Here is a 26,735-nt window from a genome sequence, read left to right as displayed (position 1 = left end):
CTTAATTTGTTAGTACGAAGCTCTGCATTACCTAATATGATATGTCTACGAACTACAATGAAATTTCGCTTTGCAACTCAATGTTAACTTGGTAAAAGCGTCTCTTTATTATCGCTCATATAACTTGTCGCAAGTTCATTAAAGTTAGACGTCATTTTTTTGATTTCCCATTTACTCTGTTCCTCTGTAAAAAGTTTCCACTATGCTGTTTCGTTTTGGCACGATTACCCTGTTCTACAGTTCTTTACTGGCTTACTTGGGAGTTGCAATGTTATGGAAACCAGCATTTGTAATTGACAGCGGCCTTTCAGCATTAATTGGCGCTGCGATGGATTTGGTATGCTAGCTGCTGCTATGACTGTGTTTCCCTTCAACTGCTAACAAAACATACTTATAGAAGCCTTTGGTGAGCAATGAAAACAACCAGCCCGCGTTAGCCTTTATGGGGATTCTCTTTCTCGTGTTGTCATTAATGCACACTGTAGCTTACTTGCAGCATAATGTCTTGTACTTTAGTGCCATGATCCCTTTCCGTGCTATTTTCGACTTTATCTTCACGGCATTTGTTTACATAAAAAAGGAGCACGTACTCAGCAATAATGTTACCTTCACTTTTGCTTTCTGCGATCTCATGTGGCAGTTTTGGCTCTATGCCTCATTGAATGAAGACAAAGCCAAGTTTGCCAAGCAGATGAGAAAGGAAGCTGAAGCTGAAAAAAACAAGCAAATGACTGAATAGATGTTAAGCTGTCATTATCTAGACATGCCGCTATAGTTTTAAGGTCCTTGTTTCACGGATGCTTTACAAAAGTTCAGTTAATTCACAATTTCAAAATTGCATTCATTGGGCACAAAAGTCCCCCCCCCCAGTGGGCATAGTTTAAAATTAATTATTTGCACGAATGATAAGAATTATTTATTATTTAGAATATTTAGTGCAAAAAAAATGAGTAGGCAACGGTTTAGATATATAGGATCAGTAAAAATCTATTCAAGGGATTAATTTCTCAAAAATTTTAGGTAATCATTGCCCAAAATGTTTTCAGCATAATCTTTAGCCCTTGGTGACGGGTTCCCTTCAAAGCAACGAGCCAGCACGTAAAGAAATTTGGAATCCATAGGATCCTTTAAAAGACACCGAATTTTATGTGCCTGCCGTAAAACTTCTAACTTGACCTTCCAATGAAGATAATTTTGATCCAACGTCTTAATTAAACTTTGAATAAGACGGTTGTCATCACCTTCTCTACAGGAGCTTGCCATTAAATAAACAACATTCATCTGCAATTGAACTTTATCATCCATAGAGAGTTCGGAATCTTCTTCATGAAACCATGCATCTTCAAGAAAGAATTCACATTCGTCCATACAAAAATCATAAAATTGCACATTTTGATAAGAAGAGTCAGATAAAAAGTCACCCAATATCCGGATTCCTTGCATCTTATAGGAGATATTTCTTCGTAATACTTCTCGCTTTAATATATTCAAAACTTCATCCAGCTTAGAAGTGCGTATAAATTCTGGGCACTTTATTGCAAACTGGACATAGCTTTCAAGTAAGTACTCTTTCCCCGGCCAGCTTCGCTCTTTCATTTTAGCCACCAGTAATGCATAAACTTCTTCTGAATTATTGAGACGACTGCTTTGAACAAAACTTAATAAAGCTTCAGCAGATGGTCGCCTTAAATCCCATTGTGTTGCTTCCAAGTTTGCTCGAATGATCTTTAAAATCTCATCCTTGTAAAGGTTAATGGAACTTCCACCTGACGATGTATCATCCCAAAGCTTTCTCAGAACTGATGATACTTTGTTGAAAGACGAATGTTTACCAAAGAAAATAAAGGGAAAGAGGGTTGAACCAAGGTTCTGCATCAAGTCTGGTGCAAACCTTGCCGCTGCTCGAACAAAGTTGGCACAAACAGTTTGCGTAAACTCGTCCCCTTCATAGAACTGACTCAAAATATCCCGACACACTTCATCAGCATTGTTTAAAGGTGTCACACGCAAGAGATAACCTAACGCTGATATGGAAGAACTATTGACAGCTCCATTTTTGTTAAATATAGATGCCTTTAATGCTTGATTGAACTTAGGAGCATAAGGTATAATAAGGTCCTGGCGTCTAATTACCAGCAACATGCAAATCTGTGCACTACCTACCTTGGTTGGAACCCCGGTAGTACGAGTAATCATTCGAAGTAATACGGGAGCTAAATCTTTCATCGATTCTTCGTTTAATATAGAAATGCACTTCTCAATATTCGACATCATCGAAGAGCCTTGTACCGCTGACACGCGAGCCGAATCTAAATCCTCAGCGTTCACGTTATAAGTGGAGGAGTGGAATTCCATAAAAGATGCTGCGTTCGATTCATATTTGGTTAAATATTCCAGCATTATTTCAATAATGGACGGAACAAACGGACTTAACGCCGGGTTTGTAAATTTCACCAACGCAGTAATGGTTGAATATGAAAACGATTGAATTTCTTTCGCCTTCTCATGACAACACTTCAATAGGAATGGAACAGCTATTGACATTATTGTTCGACATCTACTCAAGCCCGTATCAGTAGTATTTACGGAAGTATTTTCAACGGTTTGAATGACAGCTCTTGCCAAAAGTTTACATAATGGAAAAGAGGATATTCTAACGCTCTCTTTTATGTCATCCAAAGTCCTATATGCCATTCTCCAAATTCCTTCGAGTTGATCAAGGTATTCCAAAACAGGCACGTTGCTTAATAGGTCGACAAGTGAATTAACACCTGATTCACGAACCCTCCAAGAATAATCACCCATACAATCCAAACAAGAAGAAACAAGATGCTGACGTTGTGCTCTTAAGTCAAGATTAGAAGGTACCAGAGAATTCCAAATTTCCGTCATTGTTTTAGCAACAGATATATTAGGATCATGACGATACAAATAAAGTCTTGTCAGCAATTGAGATCCAGTGCATGAGTTGAATGTAAAGAGCTTCTGCTTTTCATCATCACTGATATTCATATAGCCTAAACCTGTTGCCAATCCTTTACGGGCCTGCCAAACGGAATTGGTATTTGCGATACTGAGAAAAGAGTAAACCAAATCCGGATTTCCACTTTCAGAAGCCAAAGAACAAATATCTTTATAAGTGGTTACAGAACCTTGATTAGTAGTAAACAAAGCAGTATCAGCATCCAATGGGGCTTTGGTATTTGGATCTACTCTATCAGCGGTAATGGTACTGATGAGGTTAGTCGTGAACCCTTTCTTTTTCTCCCCATCCAAAAGATCATAAACAGCTTTCAAGCCTTTGGAGGCTGTGTCTTGAATGAAGTCATCCTGATCAACTAAAAAAGTTAAGAAAGTATGATATATGTCGTTGAAACGCTCGTGGGTATACGCCTGGCATGTACAAAACTGTAACATGTAATATAACCACAAAGACGAAGCCTTACGAAGTAGTGGTCTTGAAGATTTTGACCATTCGTCAAGAATTTTGGAGAGAACTTTTGTATATAATGGAGAAAATGTATTTTCGTTTTCGAAATCTCGGAAAGGTAATTTGGTCTTCGTGAATGTGCAGCACAGACCACCTGCAATGTTAGTCATTGATTCTGCACTTGCGAATAATATATCAGGCGAATCATCATGATAGCTCAGATATACAGTATTAATGATCGTGTCAATCAAGTCAGGATCAAAAGGCTCGTGCAGAGAAAGCGGGATGTGGGATAAAGTAGTCATTGCTAGAATACGCAAACTTGTATCCTTTTCGAGTTTTGCGATAGCAACTATAGTTTCAATAACAGAGTTTAACTGAACATTTTGTCTAGCTAGATCTTCCATAGAAATATTCAGAAATATACCTTGATAAACAGACAATGCAGATCTCTTATCAGTAGACACTCCAGACTGAAGGTATTCGTAGAGGATGCTGAAGAATTCTTCCAAAATAGAGCCGTTTGCTGAGCTTAAAATTTCACTGCCATTTCTATACACTGAAAATGAAACGGTATATCCAATGATAAAGAGAGCTGTTATATTTTTTGAAAGACTATCATTTCGACTATTTGATGTCTTTATTATTCGTAAAAGAGTTTCTAGGTAATGGAAAATAACCTTGTAATCCTTCGTACTTAGGAGCAGTCCTAAACTTCGTGACATTGTGTCTCTTAAATTGGAAGGGGCGACTAACGTTTGCTTCATAAGGTCTTCTTCTGAAAACTCTGCTAGGATATCCGGTGAAGCAAGAGATGAGAATTGGTCAAATGTGAAAGCGGCTTCCTTGCTATGTAATAGTACGCCTTCAAAGAGAAAGCGGAAATAAGGTTGTAGGTATTTAAGAGACGATATTAGTTTAGAGAATTTTGTTCTTAAAGGAAGATCTGATCTTAACAAAGAGTTGAATACATCATTATCATCATATACGGCCGAATCTTTGGTTACTTGGTAAGACATACATCTTTTGATAAAGCTAAGAATTGATGAGCAAACCTCAACACTAAACGTTTTCCAGAGAGCTTCTGGATTATACTCGGCAACTAAATGTAAAATAGCATCATCTGGATCAGGATAGAAGGCGAATGAGGTCGGGGAATCTTTATTTTTAGCAAAGTCAAGATAGACATTATTATGTAGAAGCCACCTAGACAAAAAAAGGCCCTTTTTTGCTTCCTCAGATAATAAAGAAGGAAAGATATTAGAATCCTGAGTTTTCAGACATAGAAACCGCGATGGTAAGAACTGGAATGGAAATGCAACTAAAAGATAGCGAAGGGAAGAGGATGCAGCAGGTGAGTTTGGTGTACTAATGATAAATTTTTCAATGATAGGCAACAACTCATAAGGCGAATGATAGTTATTAAAAAAAGGAAGGATAATTGATAATGATTCATCAATAGCTACACGTACATCCGGCGACTCAACTTGTAAAGCTGATAATAGGGTGGAGAGCAATGAAGTAGAAATCAATTCGGAATTTGATTTGGCCAGCAATCCAACAGAAGTATATAAAAATCCTCGAAGAAGTTCATTCTGAATGGCTGAATTTGAGAGTATTTTAAAAATATCTTCCAAAATACCAGCAGCTCTCGGTTTTAAGAAATCTGGATCTGCATTAGCAGATATCCATCGTGTGAATTGAATCAATCTGGATTGCAAAGTAGGTGGAGCTTTAAGGATAAGTTTAATACAATTCAAAGAATTTGGATCCGTACAGACGGTATTGCTATGTAAAAGGTACTGCAAAGCTTTATTCCTCAAGGAAATAGGAACAGAAAGCTTTAAGCGTAGAGGATCCACATAAAAGTCATCTAAAACAATGTCTAACAGTGCTTTAACGTGGTTTCGATTTTCGACATCCGGGGCTCCGTCTGCATTGCGTACTAGGTCATCAGCTAACTGAGCAACTTCTTTGTGTGTATCAGAAGAAGCGAAGAAATAGGCAAGCCAGTTCCATGTTTTTGGCCATTCAGATTTTTCGAACCAGTTTAATACCCCTCTCCGGTACTGTACTGTTTTTTGATTATGTTGTAACTCAGTAAAGACGGTTTGAGAAGATTGAATTAAGAAAAAGGAAGAGAGTATAAAGCAAACTTCCTCAGGACATGAAATTGAAGGTGTTGGATGAATCATTTGTAAGAGGCGAATTGTTAAGCTCATTAGAACAATTGGATGCTTATTTACATGACTTAAGCAAATTTGTAATAATTGAGTATCAGGAGGGGGAGAAGAAGGAAGTCTAGTTTTTCCTATAGTAATAAAGGCCAGCAAAAAGCGTTTTCGTAGCGGTTGATCTGCATGAATATACTGCTTTACAAGAGCAAGCATAGGTAACTGTAAATTTGTCTCACTCGTAACTCTCGTCATGACATGATTTGCAATCGTTATAGTCTTATTTCTAACTGGCTCGTGAGGTGAATCGAGCTTCAAAAGGATTGGAGCCAAATACACGGAAATTAATGACTGGAAAGATTCCGAGTTTTTGGCCAATGCAAACTTGAACTCAACTCCATTTAAAAGTCTTAATTCTGCGTCAGCCATCGTTGTTGTTGTAGAAAGCGAGTTTGGTTTTCCTAAAGCTAATAGCAGGTGATTTGATGACTAACTCGAAAATTAGCAAAGGAGAATCAGAAAGATTAAAAAAATAAACAAAAAATTAATTAATCAACGATATAAAACAATAATGGATGATAAAACAAACGTGCATTTGTATAAAAACTTGCTCAAGAGAGAAGTGGTTAGATCCATGGGGACTCTGATACCAAGTTGTCTGTATTCACAGCAGGAGGTGAAACGATAACTTTAGGAATTTTAGGAAATGATATTTGTTGTAGTTTAGCCGATGAAGGAATTAAAACTTCTTCGTCAGAATCTGATGAGTTGGTTCTCTCCAAGCTGCATTGAGCTGGACTCTTGGAGATATCTAATTGTAAAATTGCATTCGTAATAGAGGGGAAGGTGAGACCAATTTTTGACATTCGATTTAAAAAAGTAGGAATAGTCGTGTTTGTTAGCGCTTTCGCGGCGGCCTCGGTGAAATGATTGCAATTTTGCGACAGCAAAGAATATGAGGTACCTGTATATTCCTTGCTTAGACGCGTGATGATCTCGTCTACTTCATGTTTTGAAAGTTCACAAGGCGGTAAAGGAATAGAACAACGCCATCTACAACCTTCCAGAGGAGGTTTGGGCACAGTTACAAAGACACCAGTAGCATTCGGAATAGCATGTGCGCCATAAGCATACTCCTTTCCATCTAAAACAAGACCTGTATGGTAAATGCCAAGTCCCAACGTCCAAGCAATTCTGCTTAGAGGGGAATTCTGCATTAAATCGTACACATTGATGTAGACTTCCATTGAGATGACCTACTTGGCAAAAGACAGGAAGAAACTAGAGTCCAAAGCCTGGCTTTTTAACCTAAAATTAACAAAAATACAAATAGTATGATATGGATTGAATTCCCTCTTAAAAAAGCTTTCTTTTACCTCCGTATGGAATTTGTGAATAACAACTGATATTCCTTGACCCGGAACCTTTGTTTATATTTTTGGAGTGAAACAAGCAAAAACAAGTAATTCAACTACAACAAACAAAAAGAAGTGGGATTGTTTCTAGAATTCTTTCATACTATCGAAGCTATTGTACATTAGTCTCAACACATATAATTAACAAGACAAGCTGTAAGGAAAGAGTTAAAAGCCAGAAACGAGCGTAGCTTAGTCATTAAAATCAATTACTTGCCTAAGCCAGAAGCAGTTTTGGTGGCTTGCTCAATACTACGAGCAATTGTGCTACGGATTTTTCCATCTTCTAAGGCTAACAATCCACTAATAGTACAGCCAGCAGGAGTAGAAACATCATTACGGATCTTTGCAGGATGTTGTCCTTGTAACACCATTTGTCCAGTACCAACCATGGTTTGAGCGGCAAGTTCCTGAGCTTGTGCAAAAGGTATCCCCATCATGACACCGCCATCAGTCATGGCTTCAATCATAGTAGCAACAAATGCAGGTCCACTACCACACAAGGCTGTAGAAGCATCAATAAGCTTCTCGGGAAGCTTCATAGTACGTCCAATACCGTTGAACACCCATTCAGCAAATTCCATATCTGCTTCCGTAGCATTCAGAGCAGGACAAAGCACACTCATACTTTCACGAATACGACTAGCGGTATTGGGCATGATACGAATAACACGAGTGCTTTCATCCAACAAAGACTCAAGGGCAGCAATAGTCTTTCCGGCTAAGATAGATAAGATTAACTTTCCTTTTAAGGCTTCTTTCATGCCTGGTAGACTTAAAACCTCTTCAGCACCCTGGGGCTTGCAACTGAGCAATAAAACGTCGCTCGCTTTTGCTTTCTGAACGTTCTCTTCAGCACGTACGGAAATTTCTACATCTTCACCAAATAACCTTTGAATTTCTTCGACTTCTTGAGCAAACTTGACACACGCGTAAAACTTGTCAGGAACAGTTACGTTCTTGGAAGCTTGCTCATCTTGTTCCTTGATTGAGTCAAAGATACCTGTCAAAAGGGCTTTACCCATAGTACCACATCCGAGCACACAAAAGCCTGTCATGATGATATAGCTTATAATAATCTTTCCAGTAGTTTGTTCCCAATTAGCCTAGGATTGGTAAAGACTGACTGCCAATCTGATTTTGATTTGTATGATATATCATGAATTAACATGCTTCATTGACTCTCCTTATGTGCTTTACCCAACATGAGTGTATCATGTTAAATAGGGGTGCTACTGTTATAAATCTAATAGAATATTACTATACCAATTTTCTGTCTTTGGAAGTATTGATTGTTTTTGTTTTTGTTAAAGTTGATTTTGTTGTATATAAAAATGATTTTTAGCATTATTATGAATCATTGAGCCGGATTCGATGAAGAAGTCATCTACGAAAGTTGGTTGTTGACGCGTAAATAGACACTCTCTACGACACACAACGTCAAAATTGCAAAAAAGCTTTGAATCTTCCGGTTTTTATTCTTTTTTTTCTTTCTTTTGCAATATTAAATTTCAAGAATGTCGAACTTTCAATATTGTATCGAGTGCAACAACATGCTGTACGATTATTAAAGGTTGATGTTTGCAACGTATTCTGACCAAAAAATTTGCTAGATATCCTCGAGAAGATAAAATCGCTAGAACTCTACGCTTAGCCTGCAGAAATTGTGACTATTCAGAGGTAAGTCATTGATTACTCCTGGATCAACTTTTCAGACATTCCAAAGAGTTATACTTCATTTGGACAAGAATTGGTTCCTATAGGGTTGGGATGTATTGAGAGACTCATAATTAAAATACAGTTGCTAACTTATTCAAGGTTGCAGCTACAAGTAAAGTCTATCGACATGAGTTGATAACATCAAATGTGTATGTATTAGTTGCTATGGAAAGTAAGAAGGATATACTAACTACAATATGAAAGCGAAGGTTTACATTTCTCCCAAGATGCTGCAACTGATTATACCCTTCCACGAACTGAGAAAGAATGTCCTCGTTGTCACCATCATGAAGCCGTTTTTTACCAGATGCATTCACGCCGTGGTGACTCAAGAATGGTATTTTATTATTTTTCTTCTTTTTTCATTAAAATGCTAACCTAATAGACTTTGGTATACGTTTGTGCCGGTTGTGGTTTTGCGTACGAGGATCAATAACTTTATAAACATAAGAAAGAAAAGTAGGTTCTTTGAGAATACGGACGATTTACGAGCCGCCAATAAGTGGTATCATTTGTTATCCTATATCTTTAAGTTCCTTTCATATTACGATGCTGGTCTTAATTGATAGTACCAGCCACCTAATGCGAATATCGGTTCACCAGCCACTTGGTGACATACCCCTTCGCTGCTTATAATGACCCATTCCTCCTTACCTTTCCATATTGAAAGCATTCTTTTTGTGCATACAAAAAAAAAGGGAGTGAAGGCCGTCTTTTTGTTCATTTTTTGTTGGTACTTACAAACGCCGCCATATTTAATAGAAAGAAAGAAAACTTTATATATTTATATAAGACTTCTCATACGGACGTGCTATACCTAAAGCCTTTGGCTCTCCTTTTATAAACATGATTACAGGTGCTACCCAACAAAACCAACATGCCAAATCGTACTTGGCCGATATTCACAGAGCTCTTAGGATACCATCTCCTATACCCAGTACGGACTATGAGGGGTCAGACTACGCTTCGAGTTTAGCTTCAGTGTCAAGGGGAAATACGTTGAGAGAACTTGAATTAGAACGAAGCAACCTTTCTTCTGTCGCTCCCTCCTGTGAAGAAACTGATGATGCTGAAGAAAACGATAGCTTTGCTTACGATCAAGGTCGTCTAAGCTCAAGCTTTAAAGATCTAGATCTTTCAAATACCTTGAGTGGGGATGAAAAGTCACCCATATCTTCAATAAAAACCCCCAGTCTTGATAAGGTTCAAACCGTGGAAAATGCATACAATAATCATTCGAGAGCCAACTCTAAATCCAGTTTGTCTTCGAATCACTCATCAATGACTCAAAAGTCGGTTTCTTTTACCCAATGCAGAAGCCCTTTTTCTAACAGAAGCTGCGAGAACTTGACAATTCCCAAGAAGAACCCAGCCCGATCAATGAGTAATACCATGACAAATACTTCCAAAGAATTAACAGGAGAGGATTCTAATGCTGCTTCCGATAATGCCCTATCATCTCCTATGAGTTATAATTTGGAATCCCCAATTCATCACGCACATACCCCCTCTGATTCAAGCTTCTCTAACAGTATCGTTAGTAGCGTCAGCGATATAGTAGGATCTGCAAATCCAGTGAACAGCATTGCCTCATTCGGATTTTCTGATGATTCCTATTCTTTTCAGGAAGTCCACACTCCTCATGTATCTGATGAAGAAACAACGCCGCAAGAACAAAGAACTGGTATTTATCGGTCAAATTCTATTGATGAGGAAGAAAATCCTATATCTTCCATGAAGTCCTCAATGCGCTCTGAAGAACCCAACATAGATGAAGACAGCCATCTCACCTTACTTCCCAAAGTTATGGCTTTACCAGATCCTAGATTTACAAATGTTTTGTCGGCTTTTGATGCATTGACTAGAAAGTATTTACTACGAGAGAACTCCAAAGTTGTTTACGCATCAAGCAATGAAGGCTTTTCGGCCCCATCAAGACGTGTGGTTAACTCCTGTTTCATGCCTGCTAGAGATGAGTCAATCTATAGCCGCTACTCTATTTCTCCTCAAAATATGCAAGGCAGAGGCCGACTATACATACGTTTGGAGGAAATCCGAAACTTAACTATTCCTCTTGCTTCTGGTGTAACTACGAATTTTACATATCAGATTAAAGGAGTTAAAGGTATTGCTCCCTGGCAACCTTTGCATTCTACCACAAGTATAGAAAAGGAATATATTTTTGATGAATCTGCGGATTCTTCTATTGTTTGGGCCTTAAAGGCAACGTATGAACCTCCAAAGACCCGTTCTCGTTCTGGCTTAGGAAAGGTTTTTTCAACCAGTCGGCGCAAATCTTCTGCTATGGATCCTGTATCAGAGGCTCTGCATGGTTATGTTTTGCAAGATGGAACCTTTGGTGAAATCTCGTTAGATATTGATTCAATTAGTCGGAGCGCTCTTGGTCGATGCCAGTCCATGATGGTTCCAATCATTAACAAATGGATAGTGGATCCTACAGCGCGTGATGCAAAGCCTTCGTCGCGTAAGGTAGGTGACATGATGGTCCATGTCTTCGCTTTACCTACTTTGCCCGTTTCTCCTAAGGAGCTCCCCTCTTCAATTGAAGCAGCTATGGAAGACTTGAAACTTGCTGAATGGGATCGCACATTACTATGTGATGGTTATTTATGTCAACAGGGTGGAGATTGTCCTTATTGGCGTCGTCGCTATTTCCAATTAATTGGCTCGAAGCTTGTAGCCTTCCAACCATTTACAAAGACACGTCGTGCAACTATTGAATTATCTGAAGCTACTCACATTGTCGATGATAATCACTACAGCGATGAGGAAGAATTGGAAGGTTATCTATACTTTGAGGCTGGATTTCGAATTATTTTCAAAAATTCAGACTATATTGACTTCTATGCTGAAACTGTTGACGAAAAAGAAGAGTGGATGTCTACGCTTCGTCAGTACTTGGGTCAGTGCGCTCGGGTCCGCAAGAAATGGACGAAAGCATTTCTTTCTTTGACAGTGTAGACAATGCACTGAGGTAAGGGTGAGTGAAAGAATGAGGATTTAATTGCATTTTTTTGAACTGTTTATTTAAGCATTTATTGCATAATTGGAATTTACCATTACTGTTACTGTTGTTTGATTCTATTAAGGTTTTTATTGCATTTGGTATTACTTTGAGCCTGATATTTAATTGTTACGTTTTGACTTGTCTATAATGCTGATTCAGAAGTGTTATTTTGTACAAATTATTGCTATACTTATCCATATTTTATCTAACTTATATGTTTGGCCTTCGGGCCATAAAATCTATAATGGGAATTTTGTTGAATACTTGAACAGCATGTACATAACGTTAGTTATTTTTTTTTTATTAATTAGATTGACTATTATCGAAAAAGACCGGGTTGTTTTAGTGTCTAAAAATAATAATAAATAAGATATAATTGCATACGTCGCCTTTTATTGCAATAACCTCGTTTCCATACAGTAATAATTTTATACTATACTGTATTACAATTATCGTTACTCGACAATTCGTACCTTAGGAGTATCTATTTTGGACTTTCCCTTTGACAAAATCCTAGCCAAAGCCTACTACTTTCAGATTTTAAGGCGGGCTATTTGAAGCATGTTTAACCTCAGGAAGTTAAATTTTAAACATAATTGTAATTCTAAAGCATCGTGAAAATGGAATTAACTCAAGAAAAGGAGTAAGTAGGGTGGACTTGACTCAACCCGTGAGTAGGCTAAAAGAATTGGTAGTATTAACTTTTAGGCTTTTAATTTTCCTCTTAAGGATGCAGTATTTTCGAACAGCAAACAGTTCGGTGGATGAGAAGGTAGTTGCAGCAGATATACCGAAAATTCAAGAATTGAAAAAGTACCAGGATTTATTGGGGACAAGCTATTCGTTTACACAACTACCTCTAGAAAGTCCCCCAATTCTTGCTAGTGAATTTACAGCCTCCTTGGAAAAAGCTTCAGGAAACGGAAAGAACGCACCTCGAAACTTAAAGAATGGTTCTCAAAGCAATTCGAACTTTGAAGACTCGGATTATGCCGTTACGGATTTTTCAGAGTTTTCTGATATGGTTGACGATGAAAATTCTTGCATGTTTTCCTTCACCAAAGTTCCAATGCGAACAAACGCACGTTCTGGGAACGAGGTTTATCTCAATCATGCTCAGAAAGGTACGAGAAAAGATTTGGAAAGTCGCCTTCCTAATGGGAAGGCTTTTAAATCAAATATGAATAATCATTCGAGGTCAATTTCCCGCTTCAGCAGCTTATCTTCTGAATATGAACGTGTTTTGAATTCGTCTTCAGACGACTCTCTACAAATTAGTGACGGAGAAATAGGTATATATCCTTATCAAAATTCACCGAAAAATGATGAAGAAGTAGGTGAATTTAGATCTTTTGAAAAGTCGCAGGAGCAGGTGGAAGATGGTATTTCAAAAAGGGTACCAACTGTGGTGAAACAGCCAGAGTCTGCCTTGCGGAAGCTGTTTGAGAATGAAAATTCTACAAGTCAACAAAATCCTTTGGCAGATAGTTTCGCTGGGTTTTCAGGACATGCTGAACCAAACCCTTTAAAACTAAAAATATACTGCCCCTTTAGCGAAAATGCTTCTCAGCCAATGTATGTTGAATTGCGAAATACTATATTAGTTTCCGAAGCAATAGGTTATATTCTTTTCCGGTATATAAGTCAAAACATGATGCCGGTTATTGAAGACGAAGCACAGAATCCAAATTATTGGAATTTGCGTATTGTGGAAGACGATGGAGAGTTGGATGATGATTTTCCCGCTCTTGATCGAACTGGTCCCTTAGCAAAATTTACCTTCGATGCGTTTGCTTTGGTAAAAGCTACAAATGCACAAATAAAAGAAAATCAAGCTGCTTTTCCCTTCGTTACAAAGAAAAAGAAGATAACTTCTGTGTCCGATGACGATCATTTTCATACGCACCATACAAGTTCTACTTCTAATAATTCAAACAAAGTTGGTGAAAGTGATAAAGATATATTTAACTCAATGCATATTGTCAAGATCCGATTGTATCCTTATGGAGAAAGTTCTCGCTTTTGTAACGTTGAAGTATCAAAAAATACACGCTTTGCTATGGTTTTAAACCAAGTTTGCTGGATGAAGCAGTTGGAACGTCTCAAATATACTTTACGAATTGCGGACTCAGATGTTACTCTCCCTTTAGATAAAACCTTTCAATCTATCGATGGCTTTCCAACTCTCGAGTTAGTGAAAAAGAAAATGAGAGATAAGAAAGGACCCAGCCTTCCAGTGAGTACTCCTTCTCCGGAAGATTCTACCTATAATTCTACAAAAAAGGATTATTTCCCGCCGGCATATAATGCCGCAGACATTATGTCTAGTAACACTTATCAAGAGTTTATAGTTTGGAAACGTCAACCTGTCTCGTTTATGGGAAGACATGAACGATTACTCGCTATTGACGGCGAATATATACACATAATGCCTTCGGAATCTAGGAATATTTTTGAAACGCCGAAGACTACTAGCATTCATGTCGGATCAATAGTTATTTGCAAACAATCCAAAAAGTCACCTTGTAACTTCAAACTAATAATTTCGAGAAACAGAGAGACGAAAAGGTACATATCTAAGTTTTCTGCTCTATAAATACTAACACATTTAGATATGATTTTGAGGTTTTATCATCACTGGAAGCTGCAGTTATTGTTAGTAGAATCCGGACACTGATGAGTGCTGTAGCCAAAAACTATTAAATGCCAGTGTTTTTAAATGAATAACATGAATATTTTTTGGGGAATAAGGAGGAACAATTAAACATCTTCAAAATCTGCATCGTCTTCATCATCTTCAACATTTTCGTTGATATCATTAATAATGACATTTTGTACTTTATTATCATCATCGCTTATGTTGAGCTTTTCAGAGTTTTCTGTGTGTAGGGAATTAGCATTAGCAATGGTATCTTCCGTTTTTGTTTTTTTAGCATTATCAGAGTCGTTATAATTTGGATCTTCCTGTTTTCTTTTTATGTGACTAACTGGAGTAGTAGATGGCAGACTAGGAACATCCTCGAAATCTTCTTCGTCCTCATCTTCATCATCCACGATATTAATGCTAGGTTCCTGTTGTATGTCTGAGCTCTGTTTCTTAGCACGTAAACTCGCATAGTAAGCATCCAGCGCAGACTTTTCAGTACTAAAATCTTTCTTCTTATCTTCTTCCTCGTCCACTGTATCCGAAGAAATATTATTGTTAGCGTTCTTCGCTCCTACTCGGGTAATTCCGCCAGAAATGGTAGACATTGCATGCCATTCAGGAACAGTGTTTTGTAAAGCCGCAGCTTGTTTGTCTAAGTTTTTAACGCGAGCATCCTCGGCAGACTCTGCATCTGCAGAAAAGTCGACAGTAATTGAGGGTGAAGAAGTGGCATGACGAATATCAGTGCTTGATTTCGGCAAGGTTTGTGAAGTAATATTTTGATTCTCCATTGATATGGGAACAGCTCTTTCTAAAGCAGACTGGAAATTGTTCTGAGGCACGACAATCTCATCAACCTGCTTTAGAGCCTCAATAATCCTGCTGACCTGACCCATTAAACGGCCTAATCGTTTTTGACTAGACATCATTTCCGCACTTTCTTCATCATCTTTTAATTCTGTCGCACAATCGCTACATAAGAAGGTACCCTCGGGAGTCACTAACGACAGCACGTCTAAACTCGAATACTTCTTCTGGCAAAACGGACAGACATAACCTTTTGAATCAAAATCCTAAATTTAGTTAGTACTTTTTCAAAACATAGAATATTGTGAGACTGTATGAAGAGGACAGACTTCATTTCCCTTATATGACAGATCCTCGTCCTTGTTAACACAAAGTACAGGATAGGATAATTTAAAACGGAATAATGAAGGAAGTAAATACCAAATATATGACTTACACTACGCATCCTGTCTTCGACTGTCTTAACCAACTGGTGCATTCGCCATTTTATGCTATCAATCGTGAAGCAATAATCGATATAAAAGTACGTAGTCTGGATTTGTCTTTGCTGTCCCTCTTTGACCTCTGCCCTACTCTGACTATTCTCAGTTAGAAGACCTAAACAAGTTTCCTTACATTGCTAATAAACGATCTTCTCTCAATTTTCCTGCAAGAAAGCGACATTCCTTGATAGGAATTCCCATTAAAATAGCACTTTGCTCATCAGTCAGGCTGTCACAGTTAGTAAGAATTGTCTGAAAACCGTAAGATGAAACATACGCTGAGTGTCTCAAAATTGCATCCATAAAAATGATATGCCGGGTCTCATAGAAAGCTCGCATGATCATTTTTATTAGTCTTTGCACGACTTCCGGTGCATTCGACATTATTGATGTATAAAAGTGAAAGAATTGGGTATGATATGCAACTTTGCACAAATCGAAATTTTCCTGTGGCAGTATGGCTTTACTAAACTATATGGCCAGTGAGTGCATATGGAATATATGTTTACAGAATATAAGGCTGAATTATAATATTTAATAAAGTATTAATTATAAAAATTTACAAGCAAAGGAAATCGACAATCTGTTCATTAAAGTAATTATTAGCAGAGAAGTAGCAAACCAAGGATGCAAATCTTGTTTGATTCTCTAATTAAATATTATCTGTAATTCGTATCAAAAACGATTTTAGAGGGACCCATCAGCTTCTAAGATATAATCATAACAGTAATTAGCATGGGACACGATATGATCATCAGACCGTGTTATTTCATGAACAGTTAAGCGAATTTTCTGATATGTAGCATCACTATAACAGACCATCAAAGTCATTTCATCAAGCCAGTGAAGAAGAATTGGACTCGATTGGTACAACTGAATTCTCCAGTGAGCACGTTTTCCACTGTCAATCAATTTCAACATATGTCTTTTCCAATGTGTCCGGCGATGAGATTCATTTGTGGATGAGGATAGTTCACCTGTATCTTGGGGATCGGTGGTCGAAGATTTTATACTTCTGTTAGTATTAGGACTACCTTTCAACGAAAATACATGTAAGGTTTCTTTGGCGCTAGCACACGCCAATAACAATTCATCTGGTGAAAAGGACAATTGGGAAATGGATACATGTTGATACCCCCGTCGAAACTCGGATACTTTTTCTCCTGTTTCTGTGTTCCATACTCTAATAAGGGTTCCAAAGGAAGATGAGGAGGCGATTTTAGAACCTGAATTAGATATTCCTAAGCAAGATAGTTCGCTATCGTGCGCGGAGATAATGCTGGTATTTATAAGGTCTTTATACAAAAACAAAATTTGGACTTGTCCGACTTTTTTCGAAGGAAATACCGCCGTAGTTTTTTCCTTAGTAGAGACCATAGCACATAAGCCTAAGTGAATTAGTCAAAATAATCCTGCCTTCGAAACTGAAGAACAAACCTTTTGGGTTCTGGGTGTCTATAGTCCGAAGTAATTTCATAGCATGGGTAAACTGATACAGAAAGAGTTTTGAAGCAGTAGCGATCACCAAACTTGGGGTCGTTAGTATGTCTTCCTTTCCTAGACAAAATAAATGCTACCAATACGTACTGTTCACCATCAAAAGATAATCCTTTGATTTCGAAGTGTAACTCAAGCTCGCGAACAGGTTTTTCCTTCACATCATCCCAAACAATGAGCTAAACAAAAAAGGGAAAGGTAAGCTTATAATGTACAAAGCAAGAAAAAATCAAAACATACCTTATTTGGTGGGTACTTTGGATTATTCCCTCCTCCGACCAGCAGTAGAATGTTGCTTCTATAAAGCATCTGCACTATGGAAAATCCTTCATCTTTAAACGCTATATATTGTCATTAATGAATTATGAATCCTGTGGTACAAACTCCAAGGCTACGTACTTCTCTGAGCTCTCAATTTCAAAGGATTCAATTGAAAGATTTTGTATCCATTGTCCAGCGAAACAGATAAACATGTTGCATCTTGATTCAATAATATACTATTAACTTTCAGCATTCCAATTTTACATTGATTTTGTTTAGACCATATGTATATTATTACAACTCAACTGACATGTTTCTAGTTGCAGAGAATAATCCTGTCAAGGCCGAGATATTGTATTATAATAATACAAGAGAGGGCTTATAATATTATTAAGAAAAAACAATGTTACCTGTTTTAAAGGGTATATATACCTAACTCGAGAAGTACGAATCTTCAGATTGGAAGATTCGACGGATTTGGCTTAATAAATCTAAATGTCGTTTATTTAGCTAATCTAGTCAGTGGACTCTGAAAATACTTATAGAACATACTAAGTAGAGCCCAATTTTTACAAATTTTACCTTCTACAAGCCTTAAGCCAATACATTCAGTATTATAATTATATAGCGTAAAATCCTAACTGTGACAAATCCAACCTCTACCTAATAAGATTATATAATGCCTAATAATAATAATAAGCAACGTCATATGTTTGTAGTTAGTGTGTGTACTGCTCTTTGGTTGAAATATTTGTAAGGATATTCAGATCTTATTAAGAAGTTAATCATAAACATTAGCATTATTAAAATAAAAAAAAAAAAAACAATAAAATCAGAATCATGCAAATCTAGGCAAACTGGGGGCACGTTCTATTTACGAGCGCATATATTGAGCAAGGTTATGCATACGGTCAATAATTTGAGGGAATAAAGCACTGACAGAATCTGTGATTAGCTGCTCAAAATACATGATGGCATCAGATTCAGACATTTGTAAGCAAAAACGCTCCTTCACTTTGTAAACGACCTTGTCCTTGTCAAACTTTATATCTGGTATATTGGCATCCACCATCAACGAGAAAAGGTTAAGGATAAGATTGGAAGATTTTCGAAGGGCAGTAAATGTAGTGTAACAATATGACTTAAATTGTTGATAAAAAGGAGAATTGTACCCTCCCATGCCTTCGACCATTTCTTTTGAAAGCTTCATAGCCGGTGAAAAAAGCTTGGGATCTCTTCCTAAAATGTAGCCAAAATCCGCATGGAAAAAATGACCATCTTCCGTAATTAGTAGATTATCCAAATGACGATCACCGACACCAAGTAGATAGGTAATCACACAGTATCCAGCACAACTGCGAATATAATTATCCATTGCTTCTGGATGAATGCCATAAGTATTAGAATTTAGATCATTATCTGGATTATGCTCTCGTAAATATGCTAAAACACTGCCCCGGTATTCAGCAAGTATAGTAGCCAAGGTTTTAGATGGAACAAACTGTACAGCCCCATGAGTTGGTCCTGTAGCCAAAATTCTGTAAGGCTTAAGATGGAGATCCAACTTTTCTTTCTTCAATAATTTATCCATGAGTGTCAGTATTTGAATAACAAGTTGGTCTTGTCGCAAATCATCTCCATTCTTAAATATAATCGGGTATGACCTATCATCTTGGCACTTAAAGACTAAGCGAAGGGGCTGCATGGTTGATTTAAAGACCGTACAAGCCTCAGGAACAATTCCAACTACATTGACAGAGGGATCCAGAGGGAGTGGAAGAGCCGTAAAATTCATAAAATGATGTTTGGAATCCATCAAGACTGACTTCAGGTATTCTATTTTTTTTATCCTTGTTCCCCGGTATGCCTGAACAGATTTGCTCAACCTAAGTAATTTTTCGATAAATTTGGCTTGAGTAGCAAGTGTTTCACGTATTGCTCTTCCCTCAGTTGATTTGGAAAGTTCTTGTTGAAAAAGGAACATCACTGAAGAAAATAGCTTATTCGAGGGTTCATCTTGAATTTCAACCACTAAGTACCAGTATAAGTCGTTTCCGATATTGGGAGACGAAACTGCGCGACTGACTAAAAAGCTTGCCAAAGGACTTGGTTTGGGATTTTCCCCAGCACCGGTTGGAATATCATACCGTAAAGCCTGTACGAGTTGGAGAAGATATAGGGAGAGTTCCTCATTGGATGCAGTTTCCAATCTAGAAACAGCATATGCACGCACTGTTGAATTTTTGAACGAAGGGCTAAGCAGTTCTAAGGCATCATCTATATCGATTTGAGTCCAGCTATCCAAAAGACTAAGAGCTTGGTTTACTTCTGTACTGTCAGACCACATAACGCTCTTCAAAAATTTTGTCATCGCCTTTTTATTCCTAGTTAAATAGTATCGGAATTTCCATATTAAATCTTTTTCTTCCAGGGAAAGATCATCGCTGGGAGGATAGGACATAATATTCTCCAATTCTTTACGAATCTTGGAGTTTGGCTTTAAGTCTCTGTCCAATGGACCATTGCGCTGAGAACGAACAAGTCTGCGATGTTTGAGTTCGGCGGGACTGTCAAAATTTGATTCCAAATCGAAAGATGAGCCAAAGACAGGAGTATATATATTCGAGTAATTTAGATTTTGATATAAAATAGGAAATGAAAACTGCAAGAATTCGACATATAGGTGCGGAGTGTGAACAAGAGGAATGCAAGAAGAACGAAACGACTTTATTTTCGTCAATGACAGTTCGTCCAGCCATGCTACCGAAGGAATATCACCTAGTTGAAGCTTAAATAGCAATTGGTCGAAGCGCTCGAGTTCACGAACTTTCTGGCTTTCAACAGAAGTTAGTGGATTGCTTTTTCTAATTTCGTCGTTTAAGTTATAGATAGGTATTTTCTGTAGCCCTTGCCTTAAAAGTTTGTTTTCGTCAAATAAGGCGTATTTTGCATTTCCAACGAACTCATACTTGGCTTCATCATGCAAAGAGGGTTTCCACATAGAAATTAAAAAGTGCGAATTCGCAGGAAACTCCGCCACGCTAATCTCAAAGTTGACCCAGTTGTTTTTGGCAAACCTAGACAGCTCAATTGGAAGCACACTTTTGTTTGGAGTCTTTGAAACAAAAAATCGTTGTACTAAGGAAAGTGGTTCGCTATCTGAAAATAGCTGAAAGGTACACAAATGTGTATCTAAGGCATCTTGCCATTCTAAAAAGCATACCTTTATTAAAAACTTGGCGTTCACTTTACTTGAAGGGCAATACGAGAAAACTAGTTTATCCATTCCATATGTATTACATATATCCTAAAGCTAGTTTTATTACATATAAACTGGATATAACTACAAGGATATTGGAAGCTGGTTGAATTTGAGGTGGACGTGTAGAAAGTGGTTCCTAGAGAATGGAATGAAACGAGCTTGTAGGTAGAGTAAAGGTGGTGGGTTTATAGTCTTCATGGTATATGAAGCACTAATATTAATCCGTGGAGAAAGATGGAATTAAATAAATTAAAATAAAGTAAACAAAATTAAGAGAACGATATCAACAGACAGCACCACTAGGGCTTCTCCAATAATGAAATTTTAAATGTCCGTACTACAGTCAAAGAAACATGAAAACAAGCATCTAATTAACTGACGTTGTTTTCACCTTCATAATCGCTCTTCCTTTGGGTATAAAACACCAATTGCTTGAAAGATGTCTTTGAATACTTAGGGAAATCAAATGTAAACAAAAGTTGCTAAAGTACAGCAAACTCCCAATTAAAATCTATTCTATTCCAATGGTACAGCTTATTTATTCCAACTATTTGTTATAAGGGGAAAAGTGCACATTGTCCTTTTTCTTTTTTTTTATCATTTTTTATCCTATTTTGAGACCATGATCAAACATTGGAATCCTAGTCTTGTGTAGAGATTGATTTTTTTTTATATATCTATAGGATGATTTTAGGATAATGTATTTGTCGTTTAGGAATTGCCTACGGCTCATCCTAGTTATAATATTTACAAGCACTTTCACGTTTATTTGTTTACTGTTCATGAAAAGACTTGATACAACGCCAAAAAAACAAGAGAAGCAGAATAAAGAAGAAAATAATTACAGCGTTATGAAAGCTTATTTTCCCTTCGAAATATATATATGTTGCCAGGTATTTGTTCAAATAAAAAACAAACTTCCATTGCAGGTTCATGGTTCCAAAAGAAAAACTCATTCAGTACCTTGTAATCAACATCAAATCATGAAAATTCTTTAAAAAAAACAATTTAAAACTACATTTCTCTTGACTACCTCACAATCCGTTTGGCTCCTTAACGCCTGTTTCACTTGCAAAGGGCATTCTTACTTGAAACAAAACATGGAACCCATTCTGGAAAAACTATTCAGTGAAACGTTACAAACTAGTGTGTTGAAGGAATCCAGCATTCTACTAATAGGTATGTTTGTTCCACCCTCATCAGAAGGAATCATTGCTAAACGAAGTAGGAAAGTGCTCTGGATTTTCAGACCTCTTGGGAAAATGTGGCATTTACTCCATATCAAGAGAAAGTAAAAATTGTCCGTTCATGTCGTCTCCAATAGTCAATTGCTGTGAGATATCTTATGAGTGTTTTGCTCTGCATTCAGACAAAGGGGGTATGCATAGTGCGAAAAAAGGACCTTTACTTACTTTGAAAAAGAAAAAAATCATATAATTCACATTTGGCAATCGTCCATTATTACAGATCGGCTATTAAAATTTTTTGTGCATCAGTCATTGCGTTTGCATGGACTCGACTCATTATGGGTGATTTATGTAAATCAAGTATTTTATGAAAGTCCAAAAGGCTTTGCAAAGGAGTTTCTGGAATTCTTACGAGTTTGTCAACGCTCAATTGGCGAATTTCGTCAGGAATTCTCTAAAATGCAAGATAAGCGTAAGTTGGATCATTAAAGACTACATGTTATTAACAGAAGCAGAAAGAAAAATAATGTCTCATTATCAAAGCCTTTTCTCAACAACCGTGTCTGATGAATTTGATCCATTTTTCAACTTTACTTTGATTTTACCTCAGGTATATTTGATTCCTATAGCTTTTTACTGACTCCATAGCCTGATAATGAAACCGAAACGTCCTCTATGAATGATGAGTTGAAAGATTTTATACAGCAATATGCTCGAAATCTTTTGCTCCTTATTCCCACAAGTTCCTTTATGTACCTTTCGTCTAATCCATCTTCCTGGGACAATTTTAAAAGTCTATTAAACATCTATCTTTTAAATGATGAATCTACTTTAACCGGGGAAAATCATCATATTATAACTGCAAATACAGTCGAAAATGACAAACTTCTAATTCCGCCTTGTTGGGATACAATGCAGAAAATACAAAATGTCAATCTTAAGTTTCAAACAATAATCGTTGACGTGGCTACAAAAAGGCTTCATCAAGTTTTTGAAACAGATGAATTGGTCAATTACTATGAAAGTATTTTCCATAACCAAAGAGACAATCAGCGAATCTTGGCCGATGAATTAGAGATTCCTTGCAAATCACATCAGCAATTTTTAAGGGAATTGTTAAACAAATACAGTTGTTTTAAGGGTTATGAAGGTGCCACACAACAACTTCATCAAAATCGAGATTTACTTATCCGAAACGGCCAAGATGAAATTTTATTAAATGACATATCTGAAAAATTAAACATTGGAGAGCAGAATCATGAGTCCAATAATGCTTTGTCAATTTTTTTTTCTAACATTCTAAAAGAGAACATAGATTAAAGCCCAGCTAAACCAAATCTTCCTAATGACAGATTAGAAGAATCGTCGAGTATTTTTTCTAATGCAAGAGTTCTGTAATCTTTCATTTTTTTCTCAAATTCTAATAATACCATTGCCGCAACCGACTTCACCTTCTCCCCACTATCAGCAGAGTTAAACAAAAATTGTGTATACGCCTCAAATCCCAATAACGACTTTCCATGTTGTGAAGCCAATAAACTACCCGGTGTTGATTCTAAAACCACCAAAAAGTTGAACAAAAGAGCCTCATTTACCTCCGGGGTTTCAACCTTGAGACGACAAACTTCCGTTAAGACAATAATATATTCATCTACCATCCGGCTTAATCCTTCAATTTTGGAGGTACAGCTTTGCGAAAATAGTATTCCCATAGTTTTTAGATAGTACACTAAAAATAATGGATCGGTAAAAGAGGAACGCTTGACTGCCATCATGAATCCATTGGTCAACAATAGAAATAAGGACTTATCGACTACCTTAGATAGCTTATTAGCTTTAGGAGAGCGTTTACGCGATTCAATTTCCGTTTGTCTAGAAATGATCCTTGTCTGCAACGGTTTAGGCCCTTCAATTTTATCCTGGTACTCTTCCATAATTGGCATCGTTAGCTTCTTCTCAAAATCAAAACTCAATTTATCAAGTGTGATGGAGAAAAACTGATCATGAAGTGCTTGAGGTAACTTTTTCGTAGGAAATTCAAACCTTTCTTCATCATTAGCCAAGGAAACTGCAGCCATGGCTATACTTGATAATATCATAGTCTTCTGTCGTAGAGAAAAGTCTCCAATAAACAAAATGGAGCATATTTCAGGGCCGCAGATTTCTGGACACGCAGAAAGAAGATTGCATAGGGACGAAAGTTGTAGTCTATCGAAGTTGGGTAAATCAAAACGATTTTGAAGTCCTACTAAGATTTCCAATAGCCATTTGGCATGATCTTTTACTTCCGATCCAAACAGAGACTTTCTTTGAATCAATTCTGGTGCGGTCTCAATCGCGACCTTTTGTGCGTCATAATTTTCAACGTCTAATAGCAGCCGACATAAACTCTGGATATACTTGGGTGTATCCACCTTTGTTTTGGAAATAGTAGGATCATCTACCGAATCTTCACTCTCCGAGTCAGAAATTTCATACGGCTGAAGATCATCGATAATTACTTTTCGCTCATTATGATCGCTACTGTCCTCAAAAGTTTTATCAAGGTTTACTGATTCTTGAGTATTTGGAGCATTGCCATCTTGAATATGCTTCTTTTCATTTTTGGCTGACAGAACCTGCGGACATAACGAATCCAAAGGCTGGAACTGATCGTTCAACTCAGTCAGGCTTTTCAAATAGGTAGCCTTGGAACTAGCCATTAGAGGGACATCAAATTTTAGTGATTTTGTTTCTGATACAAGAAAATATTGAGCGATAATCTCAGCTAAGACCATGCCCTGTAGACGTATGCCTTCATCTAAACTTTCAAGCCTGTTGGATATCCCGTTCGTAAACAAAAATGACTTAGAGCACTCATGCAGGAATTCTCGATCTAGTTTTGAGAGTAATAAAATTAAATAGACAGTCAATCTTTCCTGGGACACTACCGAATAATTTTTCAGAAAATGAGAAGCCGACCAAGTTGAGAACAATGCGTTAACAGTCTGCTTAAGCTTTATTTTATCTACATTTTTATAAGAAACAGAGCAGCTTAAAACTATAGAACGCATCAAAAAGAGATTCAGAGGTATCTCCCAGTTAAACTCGAGCCACTGTAAAAAATCACATGGCAGAAAATTAAGTCGAAGCAACGTGGCCAATGCTCCTGGAATAGACTCCGAATCTTCGATATTTTGAAAAGTAAAATGAGAGTATTTCTGGTCAAGGTCCAAAAATAAGTATGTTAAAAAAGTATTTTGATCCAAAGGGTTTAGCGAACGGAATAAGTTTTGAAACGAAGGTGAATACGTCTGTAAATGAGGAAATAAGGCAGAAACTGCGGCTTTTTGCTGTCCTGGACGTAATAAATAGTGATATAGATGGGAAAAGTCCGTGATGATTGAATCATTTTGAGGTTCCAATAAGCTTGCTATCTTTTTACTTAAGATTTCAACATATTTAGCCATGTTAGAGACGTTGTAAGTTCTGTTTGTAATCGAAATATTGTACGCAGAAAGAAATGCTGCAGAAGAATTGATGATTCCGAAATTGCCAAGAAAAAATGTAAAGCCTGACCATGTTGAGCGCTTTTTCGATTCAGTTATGCTGGAGCACATGATAGTGTTTCGAGATTTCTTTAAGTTCAATTTGTTAAATGAAGCTTCTAAAACATCCAGGTATAGCATTCCGATGGAAGCTGCATTTTTATGATCGCCATAAACAAGCTCATCTAATCGAGCACAAAGTAACTTTAAACCAGGGAAGGTTGCAAAACAATTGACAAGTTGATCTTGAATTGACGAGGTTTCATTCCCAATCTCCCAAAAGCTAGGCAAGATGTTGACGGCAATTGTGTGTAATAAAGCAGTATTTTCTGCTTCAGGTAAACCTATATGAACCTGTATGGAAGAAAGTATTTCCTTTAAGCGTTGAGTTCCTATAGATTTTGATAATTCGTTCTTGAAAGAGTCCATTGAAAAAAACCAATGTTCTAGCAGTAAGTACTAGCTTTGAGTGAATCAAATGTTCTTTGAAGAAACCTGATAATACTACAAATCCTTATTCTCTGTATAATTTTTCACTGAACCACAGATGTTGCTAATTAAGTAATTTAGCTTTCTCTTGATGGTTATGGAATTGTACCTGAATACCAATCCATTCGATACCTGAACAGATATATGAATTGATTAATTACATTCTTTTCCTTTTAACTCAAAACATTTACTTGTCTTCCTTTAAAATATCTCGAGACAATCTTTCTATTGAAGCTTCTTGCGAAGTCAGTTGACTCGTTCTCACTGGTTCTAATGAATAGGTCCTTAAAAGTAAATAGAAATAGAAAGCAAGTAAATTATCAGAAAAGACAACGTATGTGACTAGCTGTTAGAGGATTAAATGGACGGGGACAGGACAGAAGGTGAAGCCAAGCTTAATCCGATCAATTGCTACACAAGAAATAGATAACTTTCTACTCATTCTTTTTCGTCAGGTATAAAGAATTGGCAATTCATTAGGAAATCAACGGCCATTCTCGTTTTCGTAGCTATAACTTCAGTTTTACTTTGGATCCTTAGTATAACTCTTTTGCCGGCATACTATTGAAAGCCAATTCTTATAAATATTAGAGGTCTAAACTACAATCAAAGGTTACGGTATGATTCAACTATGATTACCTTGCACTAGTATACAAGCCCACTTTCTCTTCAATCAAAAGATATATTATTTATTGAGACATTTAATAACGATTTAATTCTACAATTGATTAAAATGAAAACATTAAAATGATACAATCATCTTTCATTGCGTCCGTGCTTTTCTATTTGTGGTTGAGAGCGTTTATTGAA

The 26,735-nt window shown here is 37.0% G+C and overlaps 12 protein-coding genes across 12 annotated transcripts; 5 read left to right on the top strand and 7 right to left on the bottom strand.

The window, feature by feature from the left end:
• Positions 1-56: 56 nt before the first annotated feature.
• Positions 57-975, top strand: SPOG_01093 (uncharacterized protein). The gene is made up of 2 exons (XM_013169365.1): positions 57-337; positions 398-975. The coding sequence occupies exons 1-2, from the start codon at positions 203-205 to the stop codon at positions 737-739; spliced, it is 477 nt and encodes a 158-aa protein (XP_013024819.1). The 5' UTR covers positions 57-202; the 3' UTR covers positions 740-975.
• A 24-nt stretch (positions 976-999) lies between these two features.
• On the bottom strand, positions 1,000-6,033 carry SPOG_01092 (proteasome component; the record flags this gene model as incomplete). The annotated part of the gene is made up of 1 exon (XM_013169364.1): positions 1,000-6,033. The coding sequence occupies one exon, from the start codon at positions 6,031-6,033 to the stop codon at positions 1,000-1,002; it is 5,034 nt and encodes a 1,677-aa protein (XP_013024818.1).
• Positions 6,034-6,230: 197 nt separating this feature from the next.
• SPOG_01091 (PPPDE peptidase family protein) lies at positions 6,231-6,851 on the bottom strand (the record flags this gene model as incomplete). The annotated part of the gene is made up of 1 exon (XM_013169363.1): positions 6,231-6,851. The coding sequence occupies one exon, from the start codon at positions 6,849-6,851 to the stop codon at positions 6,231-6,233; it is 621 nt and encodes a 206-aa protein (XP_013024817.1).
• A 136-nt stretch (positions 6,852-6,987) lies between these two features.
• Positions 6,988-8,207, bottom strand: SPOG_01090 (delta-1-pyrroline-5-carboxylate reductase). The gene has a single exon (XM_013169362.1). It carries the CDS (start codon positions 8,075-8,077, stop codon positions 7,229-7,231), a length of 849 nt encoding a protein of 282 aa, XP_013024816.1. The 5' UTR covers positions 8,078-8,207; the 3' UTR covers positions 6,988-7,228.
• A 329-nt stretch (positions 8,208-8,536) lies between these two features.
• SPOG_01089 (DNA-directed RNA polymerase II complex subunit Rpb9) lies at positions 8,537-9,174 on the top strand (the record flags this gene model as incomplete). Its single annotated transcript, XM_013169361.1, has 5 exons — positions 8,537-8,577; positions 8,633-8,699; positions 8,838-8,887; positions 8,943-9,075; positions 9,124-9,174. 5 exons carry the CDS (start codon positions 8,537-8,539, stop codon positions 9,172-9,174), a joined length of 342 nt encoding a protein of 113 aa, XP_013024815.1.
• Positions 9,175-9,584: 410 nt separating this feature from the next.
• SPOG_01088 (medial ring protein Mid2) lies at positions 9,585-11,720 on the top strand (the record flags this gene model as incomplete). The annotated part of the gene is made up of 2 exons (XM_013169360.1): positions 9,585-9,625; positions 9,656-11,720. 2 exons carry the CDS (start codon positions 9,585-9,587, stop codon positions 11,718-11,720), a joined length of 2,106 nt encoding a protein of 701 aa, XP_013024814.1.
• Positions 11,721-12,250: 530 nt separating this feature from the next.
• SPOG_01087 (stress activated MAP kinase interacting protein Sin1) lies at positions 12,251-16,265 on the top strand. The gene is made up of 3 exons (XM_013169359.1): positions 12,251-12,409; positions 12,475-14,334; positions 14,379-16,265. The coding sequence occupies exons 1-3, from the start codon at positions 12,387-12,389 to the stop codon at positions 14,467-14,469; spliced, it is 1,974 nt and encodes a 657-aa protein (XP_013024813.1). The 5' UTR covers positions 12,251-12,386; the 3' UTR covers positions 14,470-16,265.
• On the bottom strand, positions 13,707-16,174 carry SPOG_01086 (transcription factor TFIIE alpha subunit). The gene is made up of 4 exons (XM_013169358.1): positions 15,980-16,174; positions 15,836-15,931; positions 15,657-15,798; positions 13,707-15,486 (listed from the first exon to the last, which is right to left on the bottom strand). The coding sequence occupies exons 1-4, from the start codon at positions 16,084-16,086 to the stop codon at positions 14,527-14,529; spliced, it is 1,305 nt and encodes a 434-aa protein (XP_013024812.1). The 5' UTR covers positions 16,087-16,174; the 3' UTR covers positions 13,707-14,526.
• Positions 16,221-17,771, bottom strand: SPOG_01085 (WD repeat protein). Its single transcript, XM_013169357.1, has 5 exons — positions 17,599-17,771; positions 17,440-17,540; positions 17,290-17,378; positions 17,140-17,231; positions 16,221-17,090 (listed from the first exon to the last, which is right to left on the bottom strand). Exons 1-5 carry the CDS (start codon positions 17,711-17,713, stop codon positions 16,390-16,392), a joined length of 1,098 nt encoding a protein of 365 aa, XP_013024811.1. The 5' UTR covers positions 17,714-17,771; the 3' UTR covers positions 16,221-16,389.
• Positions 17,772-18,216: 445 nt separating this feature from the next.
• On the bottom strand, positions 18,217-20,887 carry SPOG_01084 (phosphatidylinositol 3-kinase Pik3). The gene has a single exon (XM_013169356.1). The coding sequence runs from the start codon at positions 20,744-20,746 to the stop codon at positions 18,335-18,337; it is 2,412 nt and encodes an 803-aa protein (XP_013024810.1). The 5' UTR covers positions 20,747-20,887; the 3' UTR covers positions 18,217-18,334.
• A 764-nt stretch (positions 20,888-21,651) lies between these two features.
• Positions 21,652-23,713, top strand: SPOG_01083 (uncharacterized protein). The gene is made up of 5 exons (XM_013169355.1): positions 21,652-21,901; positions 21,951-22,100; positions 22,145-22,381; positions 22,425-22,519; positions 22,558-23,713. Exons 1-5 carry the CDS (start codon positions 21,823-21,825, stop codon positions 23,227-23,229), a joined length of 1,233 nt encoding a protein of 410 aa, XP_013024809.1. The 5' UTR covers positions 21,652-21,822; the 3' UTR covers positions 23,230-23,713.
• On the bottom strand, positions 23,031-26,537 carry SPOG_01082 (Tel2/Rad-5/Clk-2 family protein Tel2). The gene has a single exon (XM_013169354.1). It carries the CDS (start codon positions 25,863-25,865, stop codon positions 23,226-23,228), a length of 2,640 nt encoding a protein of 879 aa, XP_013024808.1. The 5' UTR covers positions 25,866-26,537; the 3' UTR covers positions 23,031-23,225.
• Positions 26,538-26,735: the final 198 nt, after the last annotated feature.

Source organism: Schizosaccharomyces cryophilus (genome assembly GCF_000004155.1).
Source record: "Schizosaccharomyces cryophilus OY26 unplaced genomic scaffold supercont4.6, whole genome shotgun sequence".
Lineage (NCBI taxonomy): Eukaryota > Fungi > Ascomycota > Schizosaccharomycetes > Schizosaccharomycetales > Schizosaccharomycetaceae > Schizosaccharomyces > Schizosaccharomyces cryophilus.
Note: the sequence above shows the minus strand (reverse complement) of the source record. Positions and strands in the feature narration are given on the sequence as shown.